At 42.7% G+C, this 14491-nt stretch overlaps 1 protein-coding gene across 7 annotated transcripts in view; it reads right to left on the reverse strand.

Moving 5' to 3' along the window:
• Window positions 1–14491, reverse strand: part of LOC139559760 (partitioning defective 3 homolog) — a 231359-nt gene that overhangs the window by 3587 nt on the left and 213281 nt on the right. For 6 of the 7 annotated variants that reach the window (XM_071376099.1, XM_071376095.1, XM_071376098.1 and 3 more), the window contains one exon: window positions 12455–12603. In XM_071376099.1, coding sequence (XP_071232200.1) covers window positions 12455–12603 — 149 coding nt within the window. The remainder of the gene's footprint in view (window positions 1–12454; window positions 12604–14491) is intronic. The other variant, XM_071376094.1, reaches the window with a different exon arrangement.

Genomic DNA, 14491 nt, shown 5'->3' on the forward strand with positions numbered 1-14491 from the left:
GAGAGCACTTGGATGATCCAGAAGAAGATTGTGAGAATGTCATATGGTCAGATGAAACCAAAATAGAACTTTTTGGTAAAAACTCAACTCGTTGTGTTTGGAGGACAAAGAATGCTGAGTTGCATCCAAAGAACACCATACCTACTGTGAAGCATGGGGGTAGAAACATCATGCTTTGGGGCTGTTTTTCTGCAAAGGGACCAGGACGACTGATCCGTGTAAAGGACAGAATGAATGGGGCCATGTATCGTGAGATTTTGAGTGAAAACCTCCTTCCATCAGCAAGGGCATTGAAGATGAAACGTGGCTGGGTCTTTCAGCATGACAATGATCCCAAACACACCGCCCGGGCAATGAAGGAGTGGCTTCGTAAGAAGCATTTCAAGGTCCTGGAGTGGCCTAGCCAGTCTCCAGATCTCAACCCCATAGAAAATCTTTGGAGGGAGTTGAAAGTCCTTGTTGCCCAGCAACAGCCCCAAAACATCACTGCCCTAGAGGAGATCTGCATGGAGGAATGGGCCAAAATACCAGCAACAGTGTGTGAAAACCTTGTGAAGACTTACAGAAAACGTTTGACCTCTGTTATATACCCTTTGTTGGCAATGACAAAGTATTGAGATAAACTTTTGTTATTGACCAAATACTTATTTTCCACCATAATTTGCAAATAAATTCATTTAAAATCCTACAATGTGATTTTCTGGATTTTTTTCTTCTCATTTTGTCTGTCATAGTTGAAGTGTACCTATGATGAAAATTACAGGCCTCTCTCATCTTTTTAAGTGGGAGAACTTGCACAATTGGTGGGTAACTAAATACTTTTTTGCCCCACTGTATATATACAGCGGGGAGAACAAGTATTTGATACACTGCCGATTTTGCAGGTTTTCCTACTTACAAAGCATGTAGAGGTCTGTAATTTTTTATCATAGGAACACTTCAACTGTGAGAGACGGAATCTAAAACAAAAATCCAGAAAATCACATTGTATGATTTTTAAGTAAATAATTTGCATTTTATTGCATGACATAAGTATTTGATCACCTACCAACCAGTAAGAATTCCGGCTCTCACAGACCTGTTAGTTTTTCTTTAAGAAGCCCTCCTGTTCTCCACTCATTATCTGTAGTAACTGCACCTGTTTGAACTCGTTACCTATATAAAAGACACCTGTCCACACACTCAATCAAACAGACTCCAACCTCTCCACAATGGCCAAGACCAGAGAGCTGTGTAAGGACATCAGGGGTAAAATTGTAGACCTGCACAAGGCTGGGATGGGCTACAGGACAATAGGCAAGCAGCTTGGTGAGAAGGCAACAACTGTTGGCGCAATTATTAGAAAATGGAAGAAGTTCAAGATGACGGTCAATCACCCTCAGTCTGGGGCTCCATGCAAGATCTCACCTCGTGTGGCATCAATGATCATGAGGAAGGTGAGGGATCAGCCCAGAACTACACGGCAGGACCTGGTCAATGACCTGAAGAGAGCTGGGACCACAGTCTCAAAGAAAGCCATTAGTAACACACTACGCCGTCATGGATTAAAATCCTGCAGCGCACGCAAGGTCCCCCTGCTCAAGCCAGCGCATGTCCAGGCCCGTCTGAAGTTTGCCAATGACCATCTGGATGATCCAGAGGAGGAATGGGCACAGGTCATGTGGTCTGATGAGACAAAAATAGAGCTTTTTGGTCTAAACTCCACTGGCCATGTTTGGAGGAAGAAGAAGGATGAGTACAACCCCAAGAACACCATCCCAACCGTGAAGCAGGGAGGTGGAAACATCATTCTTTGGGGATGCTTTTCTGCAAAGGGGACAGGACGACTGCACCGCATTGAGGGGAGGATGGATGGGGCCATGTATCGCGAGATCTTGGCCAACAACCTCCTTCCCTCAATAAGAGCATTGAATATGGGTCGTGGCTGGGTCTTCCAGCATGACAACGACCCGAAACACACAGCCAGGGCAACTAAGGAGTGGCTCCGTAAGAAGCATCTCAAGGTCCTGGAGTGGCCTAGCCAGTCTCCAGACCTGAACCCAATAGAAAATCTTTGGAGGGAGCTGAAAGTCCGTATTGCCCAGCGACAGCCCCGAAACCTGAAGGATCTGGAGAAGGTCTGTATGGAGGAGTGGGCCAAAATCCCTGCTGCAGTGTGTGCAAACCTGGTCAAGAACTACAGGAAACATATGATTTCTGTAATTGCAAACAAAGGTTTCTGTACCAAATATTAAGTTCTGCTTTTCTGATGTATCAAATACTTATGTCATGCAATAAAATGCAAATTAATTACTTAAAAATCATACAATGTGATTTTCTGGATTTTAGATTTTTGTTTTAGTTGAAGTGTACCTATGATAAAAATGACAGACCTCTACATGCTTTGTAAGTAGGAAAACCTGCAAAATCGGCAGTGGATCAAATACTTGTTCTCCCCACTGTATGTATGTATGTATGTATGTATGTATGTATGTATGTATGTATGTATGTATGTATGTATGTATGTATGTATGTATGTATGTATGTATGTACAGTGGGGAGAACAAGTATTTGATACACTGCCGATTTTGCAGGTTTTCCTACTTACAAAGCATGTAGAGGTCTGTAATTTTTATCATAGGTACACTTCAACTATGAGAGACGGAATCTAAAACAAAAATCCAGAAAATCACATTGTATGATTTTTAAGTAATTAATTTGCATTTTATTGCATGACATAAGTATTTGATACATCAGAAAAGCAGAACTTAATATTTGGTACAGAAACCTTTGTTTGCAATTACAGAGATCATACGTTTCCTGTAGTTCTTGACTAGGTTTGCACACGCTGCAGCAGGGATTTTGGCCCACTCCTCCATACAGACCTTCTCCAGATCCTTCAGGTTTCGGGGCTGTCGCTGGGCAATACGGAATTTCAGCTCCCTCCAAAGATTTTCTATTGGATTCAGGTCTGGAGACTGGCTAGACCACTCCAGGACCTTGAGATGCTTCTTACGGAGCCACTCCTTAGTTGCCCTGGCTGTGTGTTTCGGGTCGTTGTCATGCTGGAAGACCCAGCCACGACCCATCTTCAACCCCTCTTACTGAGGGAAGGAGGTTGTTGGCCAAGATCTCGCGATACATGGCCCCATCCATCCTCCCCTCAATACGGTGCAGTCGTCCTGTCCCCTTTGCAGAAAAGCAGCCCCAAAGAATGATGTTTCCACCTCCATGCTTCACGTTTGGGATGGGTTCTTGGGGTTGTACTCATCCTTCTTCTTCCTCCAAACACAGCGAGTGGAGTTTAGACCAAAAAGTTATATTTTTGTCTCATCAGACCACATGACCTTCTCCCATTCCTCCTCTGGATCATCCAGATGGTCATTGGCAAACTTCAGACGGGCCTGGACAAGCGCTGGCTTGAGCAGGGGGACCTTGCGTGCGCTGCAGGATTTTAATCCATGACGGCGTAGTGTGTTACTAATGGTTTTCTTTGAGACTGTGGTCCCAGCTCTCTTCAGGTCATTGACCAGGTCCTGCCGTGTAGTTCTGGGCTGATCCCTCACCTTCCTCATGATCATTGATGCCCCACGAGGTGATATCTTGCATGGAGCCCCAGACCGAGGGTGATTGACCGTCATCTTGAACTTCTTCCATTTTCTAATAATTGCGCCAACAGTTGTTGCCTTCTCACCAAGCTGCTTGCCTATTGTCCTGTAGCCCATCCCAGCCTTGTGCAGGTCTACAATTTTATCCCTAATGTCCTTACACAGCTCTCTGGTCTTGGCCATTGTGGAGAGGTTGGAGTCTGTTTGATTGAGCGTGTGGACAGGTGTCTTTTATACAGGTAACGAGTTCAAACAGGTGCAGTTAATACAGGTAATGAGTGGAGAACAGGAGGGCTTCTTAAAGAAAAACTAACAGGTCTGTGAGAGCCGGAATTCTTACTGGTTGGTAGGTGATCAAATACTTATGTCATGCAATAAAATGCAAATTAATTACTTAAAAATCATACAATGTGATTTTCTGGATTTTTGTTTTAGATTCCGTCTCTCACAGTTGAAGTGTACCTATGATAAAAATTACAGACCTCTACATGCTTTGTAAGTAGGAAAACCTGCAAAATCGGCAGTGTATCAAATACTTGTTCTCCCCACTGTATATGTGTGTGTGTGTATATGAGTGAGTGAGCGTGCGTGACATCACCCAGACTCATGCTTGACTGGGCACTTTGTGACCTCTCTGTGTTCAGCCCTTATGAAATGCATGAGTGTTCAGGCCTTGAGCCCTGCTTATCGCAGGGGCAGGACAAATGGAACAAACACATTAACATCAACCAACTAGACCTGGGTTCAAACACTATTTTAAATCATTTAAAAAATACTTAATCTGTGCTTGATTGTGCTTGCCTGACCTAAAGGACCAATAGAATAGTCCCAAAACTGTAAACCCCACCCATTTGGCACTCTAGGCAGGCTAGAGCAAATGCTCAAAAAGTATTTGAAAGATTTCAAATAGTATTTGAAGCCAGGGCTGAAACAAACAGGCTTCTGTCTCAGAGCCATGCATAATTAGCAGGTTTATCAACCAGCTGTGAAGAAACTGTATTATTTCTGTATTTGAAGGAAAAATGATAATGAGAAATGTAACTTTGTGTAAAGACAACCGGCGGTTAGATACAGAAATGCTCGCCTTTCAACCAATAACAGAAACACAAACCCAGCTGTTTATTTTAAACCTATGCTTCAATGATTCCAATTTCAAAAGATGGGGCTCCACGACTCCATATCTGATTATATTTCATACATTGACACAAGAGACACACTTGGGCTGTTTCTCTGTAAATACATATAAACCAGCTATCTATTCTCTTTTCCATTAGATATTATGCCAGTACTGTACATGTGAGCTGCACCCTATTCCCTATAGCGCGCTACATTTGACCAGGGCCCATAAGGCTCTAGTTAAAAGTAGAGCATTAAATAGAGAATAGGGTGCCATTTGGGATACAGTCATTGAAATGTAAGACACAGTTTCTCTGTAAATAAATGTAAACCAGCATTCTCTTATGGATGGCATCTGTGTCTGTCCCAAAGGGCACCCTATTCCCTACATAGTGCTCTCCTTTTGACCAGGGCCCATTGGACTCTGGTTAAAAGTAGTGCACCATTTAGAGAATAGGGTGCCATTTGGGAAGCACTTAGACAGCCTCTCTACAGAGACCGAAGCCCTTTGGTCCTGATGTAAATGACAAGACTTTTGCTGTGAGATCTATACTGTGTGTCAATGATGAATATGGGCTCTCAACAAGCGTCATTGTTCAAGGCCTATTTTCACTTGAACCCCTTGTTTAGCAAAGGTTCACCAGGAGGAAACGGAACTTTATCTAAAAGGCTGTTTATGAACACACTAACATGAATCACAAATAGGCCATGATTCATCCATTCAACCAATGGCAGCGTGTGTGTGTGTTGGAGAGTTTTGCGCTGCAGAAGCAAGGGGCCATATGAAATCAATCAAGATTGCACAAGCTGATACCAGGCCCCATATTACTCCAAGTCCATGGTCTAGTCATACAATGGACTGTTTAAACAAACAGGTTTATCCAAACACAACTGGCCTTGATAGAATTACAATGAAATGACACCACAAAGCCACAGGATGTTTCTTTGACCAGGAATCGGAGACATTTATACAATAAATCTCTGCCGTAAACAAAGCTGCTTCTTCAAATATTTATCAAGCGGGAATCTGTATCAGCAACCAATGACTAAGCTGAATTGATGAAGTACTAGCTAGCAGCAGTGGCGATTATAGCATGTCTTGGTGTGTAATTGCACTATAACAGTGACAAACAGTGCCCAGAAACTGTTAGGACCTACATAAAGCTGTCCCAACAGCAGAGCTTTCTTTTCAGCATCATGGAGTGAATCCTTACCACTGCTACACCTGGCTATCAGAGGAGCCTTGTCTGGCAGCTAAACAGTTAATTCTGCCTCATTTACTGCCTTTTTAAAAATATATAGCTGATATGGATGACTTGCTTAAACAAATGTGGTTTCTACTGACAATTCAGATGTTCAAACTATGACATAAAGGAAGAATGAGCAGATAAGAGGCAATCCATAATTCGATTAAGACATTAATGAGCTTTTTTTTCCATCTACGTAACATTGCAAAAATCAGAAACTTAATGTCCAAAAATTATGCAGAAAAATTAATCCATGCTTTTGTCACTTCTAGGTTAGACTACTGCAATTCTCTACTTTCCGGCTACCTGGATAAAGCACAAAATAAACTTCAGTTAGTGCTAAACACGGCTGCTAGAATCTTGACTAGAACCAAAAAATGTGATCACATTACTCCAGTGCTAGCCTCTCTACACTGGCTTCCTGTTAAGGCAATGGCTGATTTCAAGGTTTTACTGCTAACCTACAAAGCATTACATGGGCTTGCTCCTACCTATCTTTCCGATTTGGTCCAGTCGTACATACCTACACGTACGCTACGGTCACAAGACGCAGACCTCCTTACTGTCCCTAGAATTTCTAAGCAAACAGCTGGAGGCAGGGCTTTCTCCTATAGAGCTCCATTTTTATGGAATGGTCTGCCTACCCATGTAGAGAGACGCAGACTCGGTCTCAAACTTTAAGTCTTTATTGAAGACTCATCTCTTCAGTAGGTCCTATGATTGAGTGTAGTCTGGCCCAGGAGTGTGAAGGTGAACGGAAAGGCACTGGGGCAACGAACCACCCCTGCTGTCTCTGCCTGGCCGGTTGCCCTCTCTCCACTGGGATTCTCTGCCTCTAACCCTATTACAGGGGCTGAGTCACTGGCTTACTGGTGCTCTTCCATGCCGTCCCTAGGAGGGGTGCATCACTTGAGTGGGTTGAGTCACTGACGTGATCTTCCTGTCTGGGTTGGCGCCCCCACTTGGGTTGTGCCGTGGCGGAGATCTTTGTGGGCTATACTCGGCATTGTCTCAGGATGGTAAGTTGGTGGTTGAATATATCCCTCTAGTGGTGTGGGGGCTGTGCTTTGGCAAATTAGGTGGGGTTATATCCTGCCTTTTTGGCCCTGTCCGGGGGTATCGTCAGACGGGGCCACAGTGTCTCCTGACCCCTCCTGTCTCAGCCTCCAGTATTTATGCTACAGTAGTTTGTGTCGGGGGGCTAGGGTCAGTCTGTTATATCTGGAGTATTTCTCCTGTCTTATCCGGTGTCCTGTGTGAATTTAAGTACGCTCTCTAAGTCTCTTTTTCTCTTTCGTTCTTTCTCTCTCTCGGAGGACCTGAGCCCTAGGACCATGCCTCAGGACTACCTGGCCTGATGACTACTTGCTGTCCCCAGTCCACCTGGCCGTGCTGCTGCTCCAGTTTCAACTGTTCTGCCTGCGGCTATGGAACCCTGACCTGTTCACCAGACGTTCTACCTGTCCCAAACCTGCTGTTTTCAACTCTCTAGAGACAGCAGGAGCGGTAGAGATACTCTGAATGATCGGCTATGAAAAGCCAACTGACATTTACTCCTGAGGTGCTGACCTGTTGCACCCTCGACAACCACTGTGATTATTATTATTTGACCCTCTTGGTCATCTATGAACATTTGAACATCTTGGCCATGTTCTGTTATAATCTCCACCCGGCACAGCCAGAAGAGAACTGGCCACCCCTCATAACCTGGTTCCTCTCTAGGTTTCTTCCTAGGTTTTGGCCTTTCTAGGGAGTTTTATTTTCTTAGCTACAGTATACATATCTCCCTGGCATATTACATCATTTATGCAGCATCATACAATACATTTTTGGACTCGCCTTGTAGTGCTGTGCTCACTTGAACAGGAAGGTGGTGCGGTGGTCCTTCTTTTCTTTTCTTTTTTTATACTTTGTTTTTATTGTAGGAACACAAATATGTTCAACCATGTTTCATCAGTTATTTCAATGTTAAGTTCCTCCTCCCATTTCTTTTTAATATAGTTTGTAGAATGTTTCTTTGAGGATTGAATACCCAAGTAGAGATTTGAAATCGTTTTTTTGTTACTCCAAGTTGTATGCGTTAGTGAATACTTGGATTAATTTTGGAGGTGCTCGAGGGTCAGTCACTTTTATCTCCCTTAAGAAATAGTGTCGGACTTGTAGGTATCTGTAAAAATCTTGTTTATCCAAGCCATGTTTTTTTACTTAAGTCCTGGAAGTTATCTAGGTTCCCATTCCTTATAATTGTACTGAATGATGTGATGCCTTTCTGCGTCCATTGTTTAAATCTGCTGTCCTGAGTTGCAGGGATGAAGCTGGGGTCGTATGCGGGCCAACTCAGCAGTTTGATCTCTCTGTCTAAATTATTTTGCTTAACTACCCTAAACCATGTCTACAGAGAGAAATTAATCCACTGATTTTGTCTATTGTATATTTCTTTTACCATGTCCTTATTTCCCAAAACTGACTGTATGGGTATCCCTGTCAAAGTAGTCTCGATGTCTTTCCATTTGGATTCGTATTCTGAATTGCACCAACAAACCAGGGGTCTCAATTGGGCTGACACATAATAATCTTTTAGGTTTGGTAAGGCCATACCCCCACAGTTTTTTGGTAATTGTAATGTTGTATATCTAGTTCTTGATCTCTTACTGTTCGATAAACCTTGATATCCGTTTATCCCATTCCCTAAACTGTTTAGGTGGGATTTCTATGGGCAGTGATTGGAACAAATACAATAACCTCGGCAGGATGTTCATTTTGATTGTTTCAATTCTACTACTAAGATCTAAGGGAAGTGAGTTCCACCTGTCTAGGTCATCATATATTTTCTTGTTGATGTGATCGTAATTCATGCAATAAAGTTTGGGTGTATCTTTTGGTAGGTATACTCCAAGATATTTAATGGATGAAGAGGTCCAGGTGAAGTTATACCTACTCTTCAGCTCTTCCTGTGGGGTATAATTATATACTAGGGCTTGGGTCTTGTGTACGTTAAGCACATACCCTGAATATGTTCCAAATGTTTGTAGAACATCCATCAATCTAGGTACGCTTGAGCCTGGGTCTTTAAGGAATAACAGAATGTCATCCGCATACATGCATATCTTATGTTCACTGTCTCTTATTGTTATTCCCTCTAAGGTTGGGTCCTGTCTTATTGCCTGTGCTAATGGTTCGAGGTACAAGGAGAAGAGCATGGGTGAAAGATTACAGCCTTGTCTTGCCCCTCGCTCTAATTTTATCGTTCGTGTCAAATGTCCATTTATCTTTATTCTAGCGGTCGGACATGAATACAGTGTTTTGATGCACTGTATCACTTCTTTGTTGAAACCAAATCTTTCCATAACTTGGAATAGGTAATCCCATCCCACTGAATCAAATGCTTTTTCTGCATCTAGACTGATTAATATTGCACTTGTCTTATTCTGAGTAATGTGGTCCATGACATGTAGTGTTCTCCTTATATTGTCCTGTGTCTGCCTATTTTGTATGAAACCAGTTTGATCTCCGTCAATCAATTCTGGGATTATGTTCTCCATTCTTTTGGCTATTATTGATGCATATAGTTTATAATCTGTGTTAAGAATTGCGATAGGTCTATATGAACTGCATTCTTTCTTATCTTTACCCTCTTTTGGGATTACATATATGATGGCCTCTCTCCATGACGGTGGGAGACCGCGGTGGTCCTTCTTGTGGGCAAATTTTGTCATAAAACTTTGTCAAAGTATGGCATTGTCTGGATTTATGGTGCTTTCAATACAACTGAGAACGCTGGGGAAAAAAATAGGCCGAATCATGAAGTCAGTGATCTTCAGGTCGCAGCTGTAGAAAGAGGCCAGAGTTGCCGACTTGGAATTCCTAGTTGGATGACCGTTCGAAAAGTATTATCCCACAGTCTCAACATCAACAGTGAAGAGGCGAGTCCGGGATGGTGGCCTTTTAGGCAGAGTTCCTCTGTCCAGTGTCCTTTTTAATCTTTTCTTTCATTGGCCAGTCTGACATATGTTTTTTTCTCTGCAACTCTGCCTAGAAGGCCAGCATCCTGGAGTCGCCTCTTCACTGTTGACGTTGAGACTGGTGTTTTGCGGGTACTATTTAATAAAGCTGCCAGCTGAGGACTTGAGGCATCTGTTTTCAAACTAGACACTCTAATGTACTTGTCCTCTTGCTCAGTTGTGAACCGGGGCCTCCCACTCCTCTTTCTATTCTGGTTAGAGACAGTTTGTGCTTTCTGTGAAGGGAGTAGTACACAGCGTTGTACGAGATCTTCAGTTTCTTGGCAATTTCTTGCATGCAATAGCCTTCATTTCTCAGAACAAGAATAGACTGACGAGTTTCAGAAGAAAGTTATTTGTTTCTGGCCATTTTGAGCCTGTAATCGAAACCCACAAATGCTGATGCTCCAGATATTCAACTAGTCTAAAGAAGGCCAGTTTTATTGCGTCTTTAATCAGAACAACAGTTTTAAGCTGTGCTAACATAATTGCTTTCTAAAGGGTTTTCTATTGATCAATTAGCCTTTTAAAATTATAAACTTGGATTGGCTAACACAACGTGCCATTGGAACCCAGGAGTGATGGTTGCTGATAATGGGCCTCTGTACGCTTATGTAGATATTCCATTACAAAAAAAACATCTTGCCGTTTCCAGCTACAATAGCCATTTACAACATTAGCTATGTCTACACTGTATTTCTGATAAATGTTATGTTCTTTTAAATGGACAAAAAAAACTGATTTTCTTTCAAAAACAAGGACATTTCTAAGTGAACCCAAACTTTTGAATGGTAGTGTACGTGCTTTCAGTTCGTCCCATTTATTTTTTCAGCGATTGAACGTTGGCAGATTAGCTACTCGTCGCCTGATCCTCAAAAGGCAACAGATTTTAACCATGGTTGGTTAAGAGCCGATAAGACGGCAGCCATTCCCTCCGGCGCCAATGTTTAGCTTCCCACTAAACAAGCATGAACAATCCTCTAATGGTTACATATTGAAATCGGGTAATGCATCAGCAGGTTTCCTTGCCATGTCAGTCATTGCAGACCTTAGAGAGCTATTTAGAACTTGTCAGAAATGTCCAGATCAACTCGCCCATGTCAGCCAACGTTTATCTAGGTTTGTTAGCCCATTGATTTTGTTGTAACGTTTGAGTACCTCAAATATCACATGAACACACAAGACAATATGTAGAATTGCAGGAAATTTGCTTTAAAAATAATGTTAAAAAAATATATCCATCCCATGGCAAAATGTGTAGAATTGCAGGAAATAAGCTTTAAACCTGCAAAATGTTATCTCCGCCAACAAGAGGGGTGTGAACAGTTTTGTCATTAACTTGTACCCATAGAAATAGACGTGGGGGGGGGCACGGGATGTTCTCTAATGTTGGAAGGGGCGGCTGAGTGAAAAAGGTTAGGAAACCCTGCTCTAATCCCTGAGCCAATCAGAAGCGTGAACTATACCTGGGCCAATAATAACATGCTGACCACACCGCTTGCGTCGCAAAATAAATGTACACATACGTGTTATTCAATCATTGCACCCACACTGCTCATGCGCGTCTGCGTGGCCAAGCACTAAAATAGAACTTGGTTCTATTTGTGACGCTCAAAGCGCTGCTAGTCCTGCCTCTCCCATCTCATTGTTTTAAGGCGCATATACCCACGTGGGTGATTGAAAGATGAACGGAGGTCCACACTCAGGTCATCTTTATGGTAATGCACCGTCAAGTTGGTTGCCAATCGCCATATACAGTCCAAAGAAACAGAAGCCTGAAGGGAGGAGCGATGACGAGAAACTAATTTGATTGACCCTTTTATCTGTGGATTCATTGTTTATATCCCAGGACAAATTAGCTAGCAACAGCAAGCTAAATTGCCATAAATGTTTAATGCTTTTTGACCTGTCTCCAAATTAATATAATTAGTTCAGAGTTTGTTTGAATATTTCAATCTGCGTGTCCTGATTGCATCTGGTGTGGGTGAACAAAATCAACCTGTGCGCGTGTGGTTTCGTCAGCATGTAAGGCCACAGACAGACACACCACTTCCTGTAATAACACAGATCATGTAGTTCAAAGGTAACTTCATTCTCAGATTAGTGCAATCATGTCAGATTACTGGGGTGGGTAACGTGACAGACCCTTGTTGCATCCCAAATGGAACCCTGTTCCCTATTTCGTGCACTACTTTTGACCAGGGCCTATAGTGCTCTGGTCAAAAGTAGTGCACAATGTAAGGTATAGGTGGCCATTTAGGAAGCAGTCCCAGACTGTGGTTTTACTGAGCTTCTTCTGAGATGTGGCTGTGGGTTTGGTGCTTTGGACTCCAGACAGGAATGACCTGGTTGTAGATTCCGGCTGATATCAGGCTGATGTCATCCATATGAATGGATAATACCATGGCCAATTGGTCATTAATATGTAATGTTACCTTGACCTGGGAAAACAAAATAGGGACTATGGGTGTTCTCTCTATGTGTTACACACATACACACTTACCGTGGCAGGGAGCTGTACTGTCTCTGCGCCTGTTGGAAGGCGTCTCTCTCCTCCTGCCTCTGTATCTGCATCTCTACAGACACAGAGTGTCGGCCTGTCTGTTGTCTGTCTGTCTGGTACGGGCCTGGACCTGTGTTGGTGGTGTTCTGCTGAAAGAGGGATGGGCCAACATCCTGGTTATTCAACACACAACTTTCACAGACACGTACTGTACACCAGAGCCATGTATTTAGTGTTTGGTCATTGAGTTATTATGTATTATGATGCATTTACAGTACATGAACCCTTATAAATTGAATGTAACTTTAGTTCTGTGACATGAACCTATGGATAAATGGAATGCTCAAGGGCACAAACATGGCGTCCATTCTAAAAGTTGGCCGAACTATCTAAATATATAGCTCTGCAGTACACTTACCAGGTGGCATCCAGAGATTACATTACCTGTCCTTGTCCTTCATAGTGCTCAGGTAAAACGGACAGAGAGACAGAGAGGTTAGGGAGGACGGAGGACCATGCTGGGGATGTAGGGACAAGAGAGATGTGATGAGATGTGATGAATGTTAAGTAGATGTTGAAAGGGCCAATGCAGACGTTTTTATCTCAATATTAAATCATTTCTGGGTAACAATTATTAAGTACCATACTGTGATTGTTTTTTAATTAAAAAGAAAAATAACCAAACAAAGAGTAATTTCTCAAGCAAGATTTTTTGCTAGGACAGCCTGGGAATGGTCTGAGTGTGAAGGGCAGAAAGAGTTGGAACTCTTTCTTATTGGTCTAATAACTAAATTAGACTCCAACCCACCAAAACAGGTTGACATTTCAGGCGGTCTTTTCAAACAGCTCTTACACTAAAAGGGCATTATCATAATTTCGAAGTATAATTCCAACCTCATAGTATGGAAATATATATAAAAAACAAGAAAATCACGTTTTTGATTGCACTGGGCCTTAAAAGAAGCAAGTAGCTGCTCCGCTGACATCGTGACAGGGCTTCCTCCCTCCTCCCTAGCACAGGTCATTAACCCTCCTGAACACACAGAGCGTACACCACCATACGGCAAGGCACCTTGGAATAGCATCATCATTTAATTATCTCCAGCCCCTCCTGGCAGATGACTGCATCACAAATGGCACCCTATTCCCTAAATAGTGTAAAAATGGAGGTCCTAGTCAAAAGTAAGGTCCTAGTCAAAAGTAGTGCACTATATAAGGAATAGGGTGCCATTTGGGAGAGACATCCCATATCCTTCCTGGAACATGTCGGCGTAACTACTAACGACCACGCCTTTGTTCTTCTTCCCCATCTTTCATTAGCCATGAGGTGGGTGTAATGGCTGCCGATCAGTCATTATACAAAGGCGATCTAATTATTTTTATGGGCAATGCCAAGTATTCATACAGTGCCACACTAGTGGTGGGAGGGCCATAAAGAGATTAGTCTTGTCATCGCTGAGAGGACCTCCGAGACATGCACATTATACATAATGAATCCCTGCAATCATCTGGGATTGATTGGCATAACCTGGGCTGTTGCTGTGCTGTATCTGTTGCCATGGCGACACCAGACAGACCATGGGACAGGCCAGGGATACGTAAAGGCAGCTCACCTCCATCCATGTCACTAGCTCTGTCATTTTCAGATATGAATTTCGTTGCGATTATACACGTACATGTAAAATACAATTTGCAATATGGGGGCGTATTGGGGAATGATCCCTTTAGTGTCTTGAAATAATACCTTAGTAACATGAGGAAACACCAGTAGATAAAACATGACCCAGAAGACCTAAAGCTAATGGAGGTATTAAAATGAACAATACAGTGTGGCAATATAGCGCTGCTGGCGGAAGCAGCCAGTCGATGCACTGCTCTGTGTGGTAAATGACTTCAATAAAGGTTCCCCAATGCAACCACAACACAGATTGGATATCTATCCATCAGTCACTGTGATGGAATTAGCCCACGGAAACTAGTCGTGTTCTGTAGGGCACACCATAGCAAAACTCTTTGCAACGGAAAGTGAAAAATCGG

Source organism: Salvelinus alpinus, chromosome 30 (assembly GCF_045679555.1).
Source record: "Salvelinus alpinus chromosome 30, SLU_Salpinus.1, whole genome shotgun sequence".
Classification (NCBI taxonomy): Eukaryota; Metazoa; Chordata; class Actinopteri; order Salmoniformes; family Salmonidae; genus Salvelinus; species Salvelinus alpinus.